Genomic DNA, 17,458 nt, shown 5'->3' on the forward strand with positions numbered 1-17,458 from the left:
GTTAATGGGGGGGAAAAAGAAACTGTCTCTCACATGCTGCTTCCAAACCAGACATGGGCCGTGAGGGCAAAGACTCAAGTTGTAATTAGTTTTTGTGAATTTAGCCAATTCAATTAGCTCTGGGGCACAAGATTCACCTGTAAATGATGGGTTTAGATTATTGCTCCTAGTTCATTTCAGTCTCTAACACAAAATGGGTTTAAACTTTATCCATATTTTGAAGATTTATATAAAATTCCTTTTCAAAAGCTGAGTTTAAAGAACATTATAAATGAATGTTATTATTTTGCCTACCTAAGCAAAACAATATTTATGTCTAAAAATCACAATGGAAATTAAGCATTTATGTTACTGGTATACTTTCTTTTATTATCATTAAATTCCTCCAGTGATCCTATAATGGACTTCGTGGTGGACTTCCCATCATCCATTCCACCTCACTCCCATTGAGAGAAGAAGTGCAGTTTGGGAAAGAGAACTCAGCTCAAGACTTACTTGGTCCACTGGTAATTCCATATTCCTTGCTGGCTTAGATTTGGGCATATGACACAATTCTAGTCAAAGTGATTGAAGGAGATGGTTTCAGGAGGCTTCTGAGACAGCGAAAAAAAAACCCTAGAAGTCACCTCTATCACCCAGTGGAAGTGAAAAATGAGTCATGTCGTTCCTGTTGTGACTGCTAGTTATCTTTACCACTAGAGGAACCAGAAAGCCAACTCTGTTAATAGCCGAGTGGAGAATTGGAAAGAACTCAGTACACGGTCACATTGTTAAGCTGCTAATTCAACCAGTCCTGAAGCCTGCCCTACCCCTGGACTTGTTTCATGAGATTCTAAATATCCTTATTATCAAAGCCCATCTGAAACAGGTTTTCATTTGTGGTTGAAATAGTAAATATTTAGAGGATAACAGAAGCTGGGTGTCAAAAGATCCTTATGAATCATTATGTCCTTCTGTTCTTGACCCCATTGTCTTACAGAGAAGGACACCAGACTGCACAGAACTCCTTGATCTGACACAGCCACACGGGCACTGGCAGTGGCAGTGGATGAAGCGAGCCCTTCTCTCCTGATGCCCGCCCACCTGCTGTCTCCACTACACATCTGGCCTATAAGGCAGCCAATTTTGCCTACTCTGTAAGCAGTCATGCTCCTAGAGAATGAACAAAAAGGACATGTGTGATCATATGCCCCAAATGCCAGAAAATTTAAGTTCTGCTACGTTGGACATTGAATTCCCCCAGAACTCAGCCTTCCTCTGATCACTGTTCAGGTTGAGGAACGTTTTTCCGGCCATAGTGATGATAATCGCTAACACTTACCACATGTCAGACACTGTGCTAAGTCCTGTACTTGCTTTATCTCATTTATTTGACAACAACCCTCAGAGGCTGGTACTGCAGGAGGGCCTATTTTGCAAATGAGGAAATGGAGGCTCAAATACGTTGAGACGCTGGCCCAAGATTGCTCAGCTACTGAGTGCAGAGTGAATATTTAAATTCAGGTCTGGCAGATTCTCGGAATAGAACTACATGGCCTCTGTCATTCCTTCCAGCTCTGACAGGCAAGAATCTAAGATGTCCAAATTCACCGACGCACAGGCCAGCCTTGAGGTTTGCAACTGGAATTATGAAGGTACAAACTAATAATCAACAGCATGTACCCAGCTTTAAATTGTCTCTGCAGCTGCTTCTGGATTCTGGGGTCTTGGTAATGGCTGTACTCGAAAGCTCAGACTCATGGGGCCAACCTCAGACCTTGTCGCTATCACAGGTTACTAATCTGGGTACTGGGTTTACATCTATTAAATCCTTAACACCTGAGAAGATTACATCTGATTAATATTCTTAGTTCATTTAATTGTATGTTTTTAAGCACCTGTTGGAGCTACAGTGGTGAACAGGAAAGAAAATGTCCTCTTGGAGCTTGCATTTTAATGAGGCGGGAGTGGGAGGGACAATGAACCCACAGCACCTTAAAACTTTCCACTAAATTCAATAATCATTTAGTGAGTACTTCTTCTATGCCAGGTTCTGTGTTTGGTACTGCAGATACAAAGACAAAAAAGATACTAGCCTCTCTTTGCCAGGTATGCCTGGATAACCCAAGTGTTAAATAAATAAATCTACTTCTGTTTGGTAATTTCTTTTTCCACTAGTAGTTTAAAGTTACATTCGACTGTTTGGCTAAGTTTCCAATTAAAGGCGGGGAGCACACTCCCACATGCACCTGTCAAAAGAAGTGCCCATTACTAGTTCCCTATTGCAAGGGCTGTGTTTCTGTTTACCGTAACCTTATCTGTAAACTGCCCAGCACTCAACCTCGCGCGTAAAGGTGCTCCCTTCTCCAGTAAGACAGCACATACTGCTTTGGTAGAACCACACTGTAGTTATCCCAACTCACTGGAACTGCCTGAAGCTGCTCCAGACTTTTGCTGGGCCCTGGGGCAGCCACAGTCATTTTTTCCTGCGGACACCTAGGCCGCCAAGCGCACATTTAACTAAGGGCGAACTGGGAGTGACAGCAGGCCACGGGCTTGGCAATGAGGGGCCTTTCCGGGACTCACGCGGTTTCGGGTCCCCTGAAGGGCACCCAGCCCTGGGACAGCATTACAGGGGCGTGGCGGGAGAGAGGCACCAACCTCTTCTAGATCCAATTTGACCCCACCAAGGCGGCTGTCTCCAGGCGGTACCTGAATCTAACCAATCGGAAAGGGAGTTACATTTAACGCGACTCCGGCATCCAATCCGAGGACATGTCTCAGACGCCGCCGGCCGCAGGGTCCCCGCCGGCTGGAAGCCTGTACCGCAGCCGCGGGCCGGGCAGCTGCGCACACCCGGGCGCGCCCCGCGCAGCGCCGGTGCCCGGGCGGCGGGGGCGCCCGCTATTGCGCAGGCGCCGCAGGACGCGCCGTGCCCCGCCCCTGTGCCCTCAGGTCTCCCTCGCCCCCAGGCCCCGCGGGCGCCCGGCTCTGCGCGCTGGGAAGAAGCGGCGGCGGCGGCGGCGGGTGAGTGTGAGCCTCGCGCGCCCGGCGTTCTGGAGGGAGGGGCCCCTCCTGCTCAGTCCACAGGGGCTTTGACGATGCAGGTGGTGAGAAACACCCCCTTCCCAACACACACGCACCGCCCCGGGGCGCTGGCGTGGGCCCCCGAGGGTGGGGGGGATGGCCAAGGGGGAGGGGGAGGGGGCAGCGTGGGCAGAGGAAGGGAGTGACGCCGGTGGGTTCGGATGGGGGGCTGCGGGGTGAAGGGGTAGAGGGGAGCGGAGGGGCGAGGGGGGCGAGGGGAGCCCGAGGGGAGACGGGCGTTAGATGTGAAAGGAACGCGGTCGAAGGCATCGACACGCGTCTGCCGGAATCTGAGTTTATGGTAATTATATAACCAAATTTAAAAACGAATTTCCTAGCAAACCAAGCCATAAAGATAACCTTTCAGTGCTTTGTATAGGGTGGACCCCGCGTTAAGTGAGCCCTTGACAGACAGCGCTTCCTTTCCTCCGCACAACCACCCTGGGAGATAACAGCGTCCCGTTGTGCAGATGAGGAGTCGGGCTCAGAGAAGGGAAGTGACAGGTCCGAGTTTGTACAGCTGGTGACAGGCGGATTGGGGCTTAAACCAGAAATGACTCCAGAATGGCTTTGCTTACCCACCAGGCGGTCTGGTGGACCTCAGCCTGAAAACGTGCCAAGTACTGTAGGAAGTCAACTGCTTGGTTTCAATATTCTGGTTTTCTTTTCTTCCACCTTTTTTTTCCAGAGGTTGTTCCAGGCCATTTTAAGGACTTTCGTTTAATATAAATAAAATATCTCTTCCTTGCTTTTAAATTAGCTACAAAATATAATTTGGGAGAAATTTTGATGAAAATACAAGGAGTACATAGGGGGGTTATTTTACTATGTAAAAAGTAAGGTAAGTGTAGCCGTTTTGAAGATACTTGCTAGACGGTTTTGTGTGTGCTGGAAAATTGGAGAGTAATTTAGAATCCTAAAATTTTTAAGACCAAGAAAGTCTTTTAGAGAGTAGTTATATTTTTTTCCTTACAATATTAAGAAAATAACTTACAATATTAAGAAAAAAATAATAATAATCTAAAGGAAACCACCTAAGTCATCTCTGTGCATAGACAGACAATAATGCTATTTTAAAGCTGTATACAAGTTTCATTACAAATAATATTTGTGAAGTGCTTGCAATAAAGTTTTTGTGTTACGGAGCAGATGGGATGCTAATGATGACAAATATCTTTCACCATATCCTGTAACTGTTTCACACGGGCTAAGAATGCCGGTGAGAATTGCCTGACCTGCATTCTATACATTAAGAACGTCATCCCCCATGAGGTAGAGTGTTTTGTCCCCTGAATTGAAGAAGACTGTTTACTACTTCTGGTTGCTGGGTTGGGATATTAGGGTATAGTCCAGATGAGTCTGCTTTTTTTTTCCCTATGATATTTTTTTGTTTTGAAAAATTACAGAATTCTCCCGATGTTTTGTAATATAACAATAAGTGATTTTCGTTCCTTGAAAACTACTTGAGAACTTCTCGCTGGTGTTTTGTTTATCACTTAACACTCCCTGTTAGAATGAAACGGAATGTGGTAGACGTAGATACAGGCACTGCTAAAGAAAGATGTTCTGGCAGGAAAAGTAATGTTAATAGTTTGGAGATTATTACTAGACTTGTTAACTTGCTGTGACTGGGCTTGTAACCTTGTTGAGGACATGAAATTAACAAGAGCACAGTAAAGTGAATAATTGCTTTCTGAGCTTGCCCAGTCACCAAACTTAAGCTTTATCATATGTAAAAAGAAGGGATTAGACTAAATTATTTCTAGTTATTTTATAGTTTCACCATAATTTCGTTCTGCCCGTCATAGTACAGACTTTTTCCTAACGTAACAGCTTTGTAACTAGAATGGATAAAAGGAAACTAAATTTGAGGGCCTGTTCTATAACACTGTGTGTGTCCCCATTTTGCAGTACACACAAAGAAACTGAAACTGAGAGAAGTTAGATCTGCCCAAGATCGCCCCTCTACTAAGTGTGAGCTCAAGTTCTAGGATCCTTCTGATTTCAGAGCCTATAATCTTTCCACTTGATAATCTTCCCACTTTAACTATAATACTTGTACCTTGAGCATCCTTTCCACTCAAGATTTGGGGAAGAAAGATTTTGATTTGTGTGTATTTTGTGAGAGAGAGGAGCAGACATGGGTTTTTGTTTGTTGTTTTGCATATGGGAAGTGGCATAAAATATTTTCACATTAAAACACCCAAGTCTATTATGGAGTGCCAATTTCACATACTTTTTGAGGTAAAATGAGAAATCAAAGATGTTTCCTGTCTTGTGGCAGGGCACTTCAGATGCTTGTAAGATTAAAATTTCATTTCCCTCCACTCTTTTTTTTAATGTATTTTTATTGAGATATGATTCACGTACTCTTCAGTTCACTCATTTAAAGCGTACAATTTTATGGAGCTGTACAACCATCACCACAATCAATTTGAGAACATTTTCATTGCCCCAAAAAGAAACCTCATACCCATTGGCATTGACTTCTCATTTCTCCCTAACTACTTGCCCTAGGCAACTACTAATGTACTTTAATTTCTGTAGGTTTGCATATTCTAGGCATTTCGTCTAAATAGAATCATACAATAAGGATCTTTTGTGACTGCCTTATTTCACTTAGCATAATGTTTCAAGGGTTAGCCAAGTTGTAGCATATATTAGTACTTCATTCCTTTTTATTGCCAAATAATATTCCATTGTATGGATATAACACATTTTGTTTATCCGTTTATCATTTGATGGATATATGAGTTGTTTCCTCTTCTTGGTTCTTAGTAATAATGCTGCTATGAACATTTGTATACAAGTTTTACCATGGACATATGTTTTAATTTCTCTTGGGCGTATACCTAGTATTAGAATTGCTGGGTTATATGTTAACTGTTAAACTTTTGAAGAACTGCCAGAATGTTTTCCAACTGCACCATTTTACATTCCCACCAGCAGTGTATAAAAGGTCCAGTTTCTTCATATCTTCGCCGTTGCTTGTTATCTATCTTTTTGATTATATCCATCCTCGTGGGTGTGAAGTGGTGTCTCATTGTGGTTTCCATTTGCATTTCCCTGAGGGTAATGATGTTGAACACCTTTTCATGTGCTTGTTTGCCATCTGTATCTCTGAAGAAATGTTTTTTCAGATCCTTCACTCATTTTTTAATTGAATTTGACTTTTTATTATTGAGTTGTTACAGTTCTTTGTATATTCTAGATGTAAATCCCTTATCAGATATATGATTTGCAGGTATTTTTTCCCATTCTGTGGGTTGTTTCTCTTTCTTCATGATAGCCTTTGAAACACACAAGTTTTTTATTTTGATTAAGTTCAATTTGTTTCTTTTTTTGGTCACTCGTGCTTTTGGTGCTGTATCTAAAAAGACTTCACCTAACCTAAGGTCATGAAGATTTACTCCTATATTTTCTTTTAAGAGTTTTATAGTTTTAGCTCTAATTTTGGTCTGTGATCCATTTTGAGTTAATTTTTGTGTATGGAATGAGATGAGGGGTCCAAAGTAATTCTTTTGCATGTGGATATCCAATTGTCCTGGCACCATTTGTTGAATTGTCTTGGCACGCCTCTGCTCTTAGAGGTAACTCTGTTGGAAAACTTTTAGACATACTGTGATATTCCATTCTTAGTAATTCCTTGAAGGGCTTAGTTTTAAAAACAATACTTTATAGTGTCTGGAGCTCAAGTGCAGCATTACAAGGAAGTTTTGGCGTTGTAGAACAAAGTTCATTCAAGCTTGTCTTTGTTCTTCCAAGATGACAGCCTGATTCATTATTTTGATTATTTATGCCCCTATTTTGAGTATTATATATTTGAAAAGTATAAAGCTCTTGTATTCTGATAAATGACATACATAAATTGTTATGTTATAGACTTAGTTATATTAAGTATTTATTGAATGATTTTTTTTAAATGACCTAAAAGAGTGTTTGGGTAAGACTTCATGTGTAGGAAATAACTTTAGGATGTTTTGGAAACACAGACTGTTCCTGAAGAGTTGTTACGGGTCACCTGTAGGTCACCTAGATAAATGGTTATTGTCTTCTACGTGTCTTTGTAATACATTTCAGACAGATAGTGATAGTGAAGTATGGTAAATGGAAATCAAGGTTGGCCATTATTTCTGTAACTATTTCATAGTAATTTGCGTGTGGGTTGGGCCTGGATAATGGGAGAGCTTGAATGCCGGGCTGAGGTGTTTGGTGGGATTTTTGTATAGGCAGGGGGATTCTTTGAACATTTTTTTTTCGTTGGGGAAGTGTCATGAACAGAGCTTTGCCCAGGAAGATGAAATTGGAAGCAGATATTGGGTGAGAAGGAGGAAGGTGATCGAGGTTGGAAGATCAGTTAAGAGACAGATGTGCTCTGGACAGGAGGTATGGAGGACTTCAAGAAGTATGGCAGCGATGGAGATGGAAAAGAATAGATAGCTGTAGAAAATGCAGGCTCCCGGCCTCTTCTCTAGACTGACTGAATCAGAATTTCCTAAGTGGAGAGACTAGACAGCTGCACGTTTAACAAGCCCCCCTCAGTGAGTCTTATGTCTACTATGCTATAGTAGCTGATACGAAGACAGAATTGACTAGGCTGGCAACTGATGGTGTCCTCAGGACCTCTCTATGTGCCTGAGAGAATGGTGAGGCTGTTTTAAAGGATTTGGGAACTAAAGAAAGGGAGACATTTGGAGGTGCAAAGAATGCATTGTTTGACATGTATCAGATTTGACTTGCCAGCAGAATAGTTTTTGCTGTGGGATTGGTTGGGAATGTAGACTGGTTATTCAGGACAGAGCCAGGGCAGTAAATAAAGAAATTTTTTTTAAATAGATTTATGAGTATATTAAAGATACTGTGCTACTTATTTACTGTTTTAGTCTACTCTGTTATCGGAAACAAATATTTCGTTACTCCGTACTGTTTTTGGTTTCTTGGATGGCACCAGCAACAGATGATCCATGCATCACACTCAGAAGGCAGCCCATCTCAGGTTAGAATGGTAGAGATTTTCCAGATCCAAAGATCCTCACAAACAAGATTCTGTGCCTTTGGTTTTCAAAATTTTAAGTCCCTGGTTTTCAGAGAGTCACAGCTTCAATCAGTAAGTTTTTGAATGATTATACCTACCCAGATGATCTAGGTGGCATGTTTGAAAGGAAGCAAGTCTCTGCCTTCAAGTAATTGCAGTCTAGTTGGGAGAAAGAAGAACACACAATACATAACTCCTGAACGTCATTGTCATTGTCCTATCAGTTAGCTCGCTGCTGCTTACACCTGGGACCTCTAGGCGCTCACCCCCGTGGCCATACCTCAGGGCTTCTTACTCTGAAGTAATTCACTCACCTCACTCTGACCGCAACCCCATATCCATGCTGCTCTCACTGAAAGTTATTTTAAAACACCTGTTCTTTGACTTCATCAGAACCTCTAGTCTCAAAACCTCTCTGTTTCTTGCCTCTGTATCAGTTTCAGGTAGATGCCGCAGCTCAGATTTCAACCACTCTTTTACAGCATCTTCAACTTCCTTAGTCATACTTCAGTTTCTGGCAGAGTCGCAAGCCCAGGTAGGATCAGCTGCCTGTTTCATTCATGGCCGTGCCGGGGCCACTGAATTGCTAGAGAAAGCCAATCAACAGTGTCACTCTAGAAATTCATGGCATCTGCTGTCAACACTGACCACCAACCCTACTGTTTCCTTGTGCTCTCTCGCCTTCCCCACACTGGCCATTTCAGACATTCTCTGTGTTCCTCAACCCTCTGAACCTTTTGCTACCCTCCTCCTTCTCAATGATTGACCCTACCTCTTGCAACACAAAGAATGCAGCTCCCTTCACCTCCAGCCCTCAAACCTGTTAGCTTTCTCCTTTGCTCCTTCTCTCCTGTTAGAATGGAAGCGATGTGCCCATCTGCAGTGAATCAGTCTACATAAATCACGTATCCTATTTTCTTAGGGACCAAAGAAGATAGAGACTGAAGGCAGGGAGGTTTATTAGGGGAATGCTGTTTTTGTAATCAGTGGATTGTTAAAAAAGAACGAAAAATCAGGGAGAGCTCTGAGCCTGGGGTATTAGGTAGGATAGTTGTGTCTTTGAGAGTAAAGGGGAAGTTTAAGAGAGATGTGGTGATGAAATTCATTTCAACAGCTGTTGGATTTCTTTGGAAGGTAAGTCCTTTGAGTTTTAGGCTGTTGCTAGCAGTACTCTGGCGAGTAATTTGGTTGTGGGTAATGACTTTGTTGTGGGTAATGACTTGACATCCACGTCCCTGTAGGCTTTGTCTGTTTGTCAGCCTCATATGAATATTGGGCAGGTACAGATTGAGGTGGGACCTTTCTCTCAAATAATATTTATTTCCTATTCCCCTTTCTTACGCCAGTATTTTTCAACAAGAACTGGTGATGAGCCAATACGGTAGAATTTCCACCACCTATTTCTGTGGGTTAAAAGGAGCTATAGGGTACCAGTCATTAGACTAGAAAAATAATCTCCCTCTCTAGAGCCTCTGAAAGCTTGGCGTTATTTCTGTTTTGTGGAAAAGAGTCATTTTTATTTCTTCATCTGTTCTCATTAAGCCTTTAAATAATTGCTGCTGCGGCAGACAAGCAAGGCGGCCGAACAGGAGTGTTTATGTGGAGGATAAGAATGTTCCCTTTCCCCTTCAGAGCGTGAGGGATGGGGCAGGACGTATATGACTAGGAAATTGGACAAGTAGAGGCAATTTTTATTTTTTCCAATTTTAGCTTCATTTAGTTGTCTTTCAGTAAATGGCATTATTTAATTTTTAAGTTGATGTTGGTAAAGCTGGTATACAAAAAGTTTATAGCAAATGTTGGTTCTCTTCTCCCGATGGCTAAACTTTTGAGACCTAATCCAAATCAAGTAGCCTTAGTACTTATGAATTCTGTTTTTATGTTTTAGGAACCCTGATTGCTGTCCTGCAACACATTCATTATGAAGTTATTAGTAATACTTTTATTTTCTGGACTTATACCTGGTTGTAGAGGTAACTCTTCCTATAATTTGCCACCCAAGTTACTCCTGGTATCCTTTGATGGCTTCAGAGCCGACTATCTACAGAACTATGAATTTCCACATCTCCAGAATTTTATCAAAGAAGGTGTCTTGGTAGAGCACGTTAAAAATGTTTTTATCACAAAGACGTTTCCAAACCACTACAGTATTGTGACAGGCTTGTATGAAGAAAGCCATGGCATTGTGGCTAATTCTATGTATGATGTAATGACCAAGAAACATTTTTCTGACTTTGATGACAAGGATCCTTTTTGGTGGAATGAGGCGGTACCTATTTGGGTGACCAATCAGCTTCAGGGAAACAGATCAAGTGCTGCTGCTATGTGGCCTGGTACCGATGTGCCCATTCACAATACCACACCTTCCTACTTTATGAATTATAGCTCCTCAGTGTCATTTGAGGAGAGACTAAATAACGTTACCACGTGGCTGAGCAATGCGAACCCACCGGTCACCTTTGCAACACTCTATTGGGAAGAACCAGATGCAAGTGGCCACAAATACGGACCCGAAGATAAAGAAAACATGCACAGAGTGTTGAAAGAAATAGATGACCTTATCGGTGACCTCGTCCACAAACTCAAGATGTCAGGACTGTGGGAAAATATTAATGTCATCATTACAAGTGATCATGGCATGACCCAGTGTTCTCAGGACAGACTGATAAACTTGGATTCCTGCATCAGTCGTTCAGACTACACTCTTATAGATTGGACCCCAGTTGCTGCCATACTTCCCAAAATAAGTAAATAAACTTTTAGCTGAGGGATATTTGAATGGGGCAATTGATTGAGGAGGGAGGGTTTTATAAAAGAACGAAGCTCTGGCTTTTAGTGGTTCAGCACCATATGCTTGTACACTTACTCAGAGTTGGATTATGTGCTTTTCCCCCTAATTTACAAGTTTTTAAGCAATTAGCTTAAGGTTTAGATTCAGAGTGATTATTTCTTTGCTTTTTGGTATATTTCTTAATTATTCACACTAATGTAAAAAGGAAATTTTTTTTTTTTTTTTTTTTGGTGAGGAAGATTAGCCCTCAGCTAACATCATTGCCAATCCCTGTCTTTTTCCGGAGGAAGATTGGCCCTGGGCTAACAGCTGTGCCCATCTCCCTCTATTTTATATGCGGGACGCCTGCCACAGCATGGCTTGATAAGCGGTGTGTAGATCTGCGCCCGGGATCCGAACTTGTGAACTCTGGGACGCCGAAGCAGAGCGCGAACTTAACCACTATGCCACTGGGCTGGCCCGAAAAAAGGAAATTTTTAGCCTTGAAAAACATCTTGGATTTTTGTGTGAGATACACCTTTTGTCTACTGATCCTAGAATTAGTAGTAATATGTAATTAGTTTATATTTACTTAGGAAGCTAGACTTGAAAATTGTCCCTGTTGTGTAAAAGTCCACCAGGGATGGTCAAAATGGAAAAAGAGATATGTGAATGCTTGGAAAGGTGTGTGTGTGTATCAGTCCCCAACACTGTCACATAATTATTATTGCTCTGGTTTTTTTTTCAAGAATTAAAAGTGATTTAGTAGATGACATTGTTCAGGATTTGTATCCAGTTATTCCAGTTAGATATATTTTTTTCCTTATCAGTCAACCATGACTTTTTTCCTTTGCTATTTCCTTCTTCTTCCAGATAGAACTGAGGTTTATAACAAGCTGAAAAAATGTCACCCTCACATGAATGTTTACCTCAAAGAAGAGATTCCTGGTAGATTTCATTACCAACATAATGATCGAATTCAGCCTATTATTTTGGTTGCTGATGAAGGCTGGACAATTGTGCAAAATAAATCATTACCAAAACGTGAGTATTTATTTAGGATATTTCTGTGGTATCCTAGAGCTAAGTCACACATTGTGACATTGTTTTGTTAACAGCATGCTTTGACTTAGAGATGTTGACACAGTATAATTAGTTCAGTTTTCAACTGGATAATTCTCAGGTCTTCATTCCATTTTCAGGTTTTCATTCAGTAGCAATTTACAGTGAGCACAATTTCACTCTTAGATTAGAAGGTTGGATGACTTGAAGCGTGAAGGTGTAGTGTTACTTTCTTGTCAAAACTGCAATGACTGCCAGTAACTTTCAGATTGGTTCTCTTGATCTGTAGAAAATGAGAGAGAAGTAAAGAAACAAAGAAAATAAAAGAGAGAGAAATAAAGAAACAAAGTAAAAGGGGAGAGATTAGCTAGTTCAAATTCCTTTTTATTTTGGGATGTTAAAAAAATTTGTCCAAGTAAGCCTAAGCCTTTCCCAATTTTACCTGAAAGCTACGGCTATTTAGAACACTGGGCAATAACCAGAAAGTAAACAAAAATCTACCAAGTAAATAAAATAATTGTATCTCCTAAATACAGAGAGAGTTGTATCTCGCCTAAAACTAAGAAAATGCAGAGGGGAGAGTTACAGGTCTTCCCTGAACTGAAGCTTATTTATCCATATGTTAAATTCAATCCGAATATTTTCTTTAAAAATCTGATTTTGTAGTCTGTAGCAGGAGTCAGAAAACTTTTTCTATAAAAGGCCAGATAGTAAATATTTTAGGCTTTGTGGGCCAGTTAGACTCTGTCTCAACTACTCCATTCTGCCTTTATAGTGGGGGAAGCAGCCATGGACAATGTCTAAACAAACTGACATAGGGGTTCCAACGAAACTTTGCTTATAAAAATAGGTGGAGAGCTGAATGTGGCCGGGGACTGTAGTCTGCAGATCCCTGATCTATAGCAATTCAGAAATATCAGGCAAGGATAAGATGAAGAATTTATATATTACCTCTATTTATGTTATATGTTCATTGTTGAAAACTTGGAAAATACTGAAAAGTTTAGAAAAGAGAACAAAAACTATCCGTAATTCCTCAATATAGAGGTACAGACAAATGTTAATTGTGGGAATTTCCTCTCTTCTTATTTTTTTTCTATTACATATACTTGCAGATTTTTACATTATTGAAATCATAATACCTATATGTAATGTTATGTTCTGCTTTTTATTGATCACTTGCATTATTTTTATTATGAAATATTTCAAACATGCAATTAAAGAATAATGTAACAAACGTTGATAGACTCATCACTCAGTCACCTGCACTTCATATGAAAGTGGGAGCTGATTAAATGCAACGGGTGTACATTAAAAGGCAATGCTTGTTAAAATAAAGCTAAAAATTGAGAATCTGGTATTGGAGTTTTATCAGGGGCCATCACGTTTTTCTTTGAGTTATACTTTTACTGGAGTTACAAGTTGGAGTCATCTGGTTAGACTTCACATTCAATGCCAGAATCCCTTCTGTAACATTCTCAATTACCTGACCTTCCAGATGTTGAGGTGTTCATTAACTGTCAATAAACCAGTAGTGGATTACATAATTCTGTTTCTTATCACAGGAGCAATAGACATAGGTGAGGCCAGAGGTTCCCTTCTTCCCTGTTCACTGGTTTCCCTCACTTCTCCTCTCCCCAGTTGTTCAGGACTCTCAGCCCGACCACTCTTTTTATCACTGGTGCTGTTTGCAGTGGGCTTTTGCAAACAGTGCTGGAGGTTGACAGGTGAAATAAGTGGGGCTAGGACTGAAAGGTAAGTATATCACGTTGAGAAATAGTTTTAAAGCCTGAAGCTATGACCAATTGGGAAAAGGGGTGTGTGTGTGAAGTAAGGGGACAAGGTTGAGTTGAAGAAAATTTTATTTCTGGCCCCTATCTGGTCTAACTAATCAGAATTTAAATGGGTGAGAATTACACTGGCAAGAATCTAGTATATTTACACTAGAAGCAAATTATTTTTTAATAGAAAGACTGATCTTATTTACTAACATCATTTTCTTCTTTTTCAGTAGGTGACCATGGTTATGATAATTCTTTGCCTAGTATGCATCCGTTTCTAGCTGCCCACGGCCCTGCATTTCACAAAGGCTACAAACACAGCACAATTCACATTGTGGATATTTATCCAATGATGTGCCATATCCTGGGATTAAAGCCACATCCCAATAATGGAACCTTTGGTCATACTAAGTGTTTGTTAGTTGACCAGTGGTGCATTAACCTCCCAGAAGCCATTGGAATTGTTATTGGTGCACTCTTGGTCTTAACCACTCTAACGTGCCTCATAATAATCATGCAGAATAGACTCGCTGTACCCCATACATTTTCCCGACTTCAGCTACAGGAAGATGATGATGATCCTTTAATTGGGTAACATGTGCTGAGGTTTATACAAAATGTCTTTGGTTAGTCACAGAACTAAGGGTACACCCAAGGAATGGTGTTATAACTATGGAAAAGTATACTTTGGAAGACAAAGAACTTAGACCCAGCATGCTAAAATTATTTTGTTTTGTTTTGGTGCATTAGCTAATAGAAAAAACTCTGACCATAGTAAAAATTGCTAGTAAATCATTAGTTAACACCAACTATTTCTCTGACTAGAAATGTTTTTTAAGAAAAATACTGCCTCTGCCTTTTTTTCTTTCTGCAATGAAGATTTGACACATCTTTAGATAAAATATACCAAAATTTAGTAGGCATGCTTTTCTAATAAATTTTTATATTTGTAAGTGAAACAATAGAAATCTTTATGCAATTAGTGGATTTTGCCTATCAGGGAGGGAAAGTTTCCTATATTTTTATATTTACCTTTAATAGAGTTTGGGCAAAAAAGGAGGATTGGCATCGGATGTTAGCTCAGGGCTGGTCTTCCTCACATAAAAGAAAAAATAGAGTTTGTATCCCAAGTAAACCCTGGAGGTAGGAAATTCTCTGTGATGGTTAATAAAATGTATTAACCAGGCTGAAAAGATCTAGCATATGAACAAATTATTTTAAGAAAAGCTATTATAAAAAACAAAGACCATGTGATACAAAGCTTGAGTCTTCACCATTGTGTCTTTCTTAAGACCCTTAAGCTGTTGAAGTTTCAAAAGTCTTATGTTTTGAAGATTATTGCTAATAAGAAATTAAGAAAAGAGAGAAAAGTACTTTTCTCTGTGCTTAATGACTTTGTGTAAGTTATTTAGTTGTGCATGCGTGTGTGTGCAGACTTGACGCGACTTATAGGAGGAAGTCAGAGGTGGACTGGACTGTAGGCAGGATTCTCCATTCCCATTGAACACGGCTCTCAGGAAAGGTTGTATTTGCACTTCATATTTATTTTCTTCTAACTCACAAGTTAAAATCATAATTTTTAAAAATTCAGTAATTTTTGTTACCATTTTTAACTTTCTCGTGTTGTTTATTGTAACCAAAGGTGTTGCAGAAAAATTTATGACCTGAATACATATCTGGTTTTGATTGGGTCGGAATGAGGAAGAGAGATTTTTGTATTTACTTTTGGGACTTTTATGCCTTACAGGCAATAGAGTAGTTAAATTTAAAATGGAATTTAGTATCTTTTGATCTTTTATGTTATTCATGTATTAAGTGGCAGAATAAACTTGGAGCATTCTGTTAATATTCGGTAGCCTGGGTGCTGCCTCTGCCTTTTTCTCCAGTATTTGGTTCATAGAAATAATCACTCTGCTCATATTTTTTTAAACATATTTGTTCAGAGCTAAGGATTTGTTGTGAAGAACTGTCACCCTACCTTTGCTAGGTGGTACCTTCTAGTAATCAAACTTAATATGATGAACCTGAGTTGCCGCAGACTAGATTATATCTTAGAGGAAAAATGGGGCTCAAGAACCATTTATCAGGACCTGAGGCAAGCAATTAATAGTGTGATCTTTAAAGTGTTGACAATATAAAATAAACTAGGTAACTGTTTTGCAGATACAAAATAATCTACAGTAAATATGCAGCCCTGTTAAATGTTATTTAACTGATAGTAAGGAACAATGGTGCCAGTCATCAAACGTACCATTCACCCTATTTGGTCACTGCCGATTTCCTGACCCTGGTATTTAGTGCCTGTTGTATTTGGGGTTCTTGAGAAGCATTTCCACACCCTGCATAAATAGTCCATGCTATTGGTCATAAATTGACTGTTTTAAAGAATAGCGTAATAAGTGAAATAAAACCAATAGGACTAATTTTGCTTTTTGACAAATTTCTGATTTTTTTTCCTCACATAAAAGTTAACCTAAAGGTTAATAGTTGCTCTGAAGGAAATAATAGAAAAATTTCTTTCTACTTCATTTAAAAACAAAAACAAAAGGAATAGAATAGTCACCTTTAAAACAGTGGACATTTTTTGGAGTGTCTAAGATAATATAGCAGGATACCTTATACTAGTTGAGTAGAGCTTGGTCCTTGCAATGGTGTTGTCTTAGTGAGTGCGTTAGCTCGATCGGTGGTTGTGAGTTTCAGAAATCTATACGTGGCATCCAGTCTGTGAGTGGAGTTTGTATAGGGTGGAATAGGAAGGGAAGCCTGGTCAGTGTTTTAACCCTTTGAATAAAAGACATTTACCTGTTTGTCTGGGCTTTCATTCCATTCTCAAAATATTAACTCTAATGAGAATTGTAAATTTTTAATGTATATGTTGATGGGAGAAGTACAGTATTTATTTAATCAGAGATGTTTATATATTATTATATTGAATTTTGTGTTAATTCATTTGTATCTTTAAAAAATTATCCCTGTACAGCCAAGCCTCCTCTAGTACACTGAGAAAACCTTTGAATGAAGCTAGCTAGCCTTTTACATTAAGGTTTTGGTGCATATTTTGTTAAATAGTTGACTAGTATGCTGCTATGTTGTCTGGGTGGTAGACAGTATATGGCTCTGGAAACATTTAACTGTTTATGACACCAATACTCAAAGGTAATAGGAAAACTTTTTATTAAATGTTTTTTGTTAAGTCAGTGAGTGAATTCAGAATAAGGACATTTTTACTTATAACAGAGACAGTCCTGCTGCTGTTATTAATGTGTGAGTTCTTCTGGTAAACAGCAGTAGAATAAAAATGATTTCAATGCTCTGTACTATAGGCTTTGTGTTATTGTTCCATTAAGCTTGGTGTAAGAATTTAAGGATAAATTTTTGTAACATTAAAGGATTAAAAATGCCTGTACATTTTTCTTGGCTGTCTCTCTCTCTTGCCCATATTTGGTAAGCTTTAAAGATGATTACATTTAATTCTTTTTATTTGGAGGGTTTTACTTCATTGTGTATATGTAAAGCTACAAATGAAGGACAAACATGAGATGGAAAGTGTGTATTTATTGTCAGTTCTTTAAATAGTGTGTAAATAAAATGACATGAGTGTGCTTTAAAGACATTTGTATGTAGTGCCTTAAGTTAAATATATTTTGACTATACTGTTTGAATTCATGGTTAACAACTTTGCTTATGATGAAAAAATTTTATGTGAATAAAATCTACCAAAACATTTTTACTGTAATTATTAAA

The 17,458-nt window shown here is 39.4% G+C and overlaps 1 protein-coding gene across 1 annotated transcript; it reads left to right on the forward strand.

Moving 5' to 3' along the window:
* Positions 1 to 2,899: 2,899 nt before the first annotated feature.
* Positions 2,900 to 17,458, forward strand: ENPP4 (ectonucleotide pyrophosphatase/phosphodiesterase 4). The gene is made up of 4 exons (XM_004424059.3): positions 2,900 to 3,006; positions 9,990 to 10,848; positions 11,745 to 11,915; positions 13,945 to 17,458. Exons 2-4 carry the CDS (start codon positions 10,023 to 10,025, stop codon positions 14,307 to 14,309), a joined length of 1,362 nt encoding a protein of 453 aa, XP_004424116.1. The 5' UTR covers positions 2,900 to 3,006; positions 9,990 to 10,022; the 3' UTR covers positions 14,310 to 17,458.

Source organism: Ceratotherium simum, chromosome 13 (assembly GCF_057802395.1).
Source record: "Ceratotherium simum simum isolate JZ-2026a chromosome 13, ASM5780239v1, whole genome shotgun sequence".
Lineage (NCBI taxonomy): Eukaryota > Metazoa > Chordata > Mammalia > Perissodactyla > Rhinocerotidae > Ceratotherium > Ceratotherium simum.

Coding starts and splice junctions, on each gene's coding strand:
- ENPP4 (XM_004424059.3), top strand. CDS start 10,023: ATGAAGTTATTAGTAATACTTTTATTTTCTGGACTTATACCTGGTTGT. Junction 10,849..11,744: donor TGCCATACTTCCCAAAATAA/GTAAATAAACTT, acceptor TTCTTCTTCCAG/ATAGAACTGAGGTTTATAAC. Junction 11,916..13,944: donor AAATAAATCATTACCAAAAC/GTGAGTATTTAT, acceptor CTTCTTTTTCAG/TAGGTGACCATGGTTATGAT.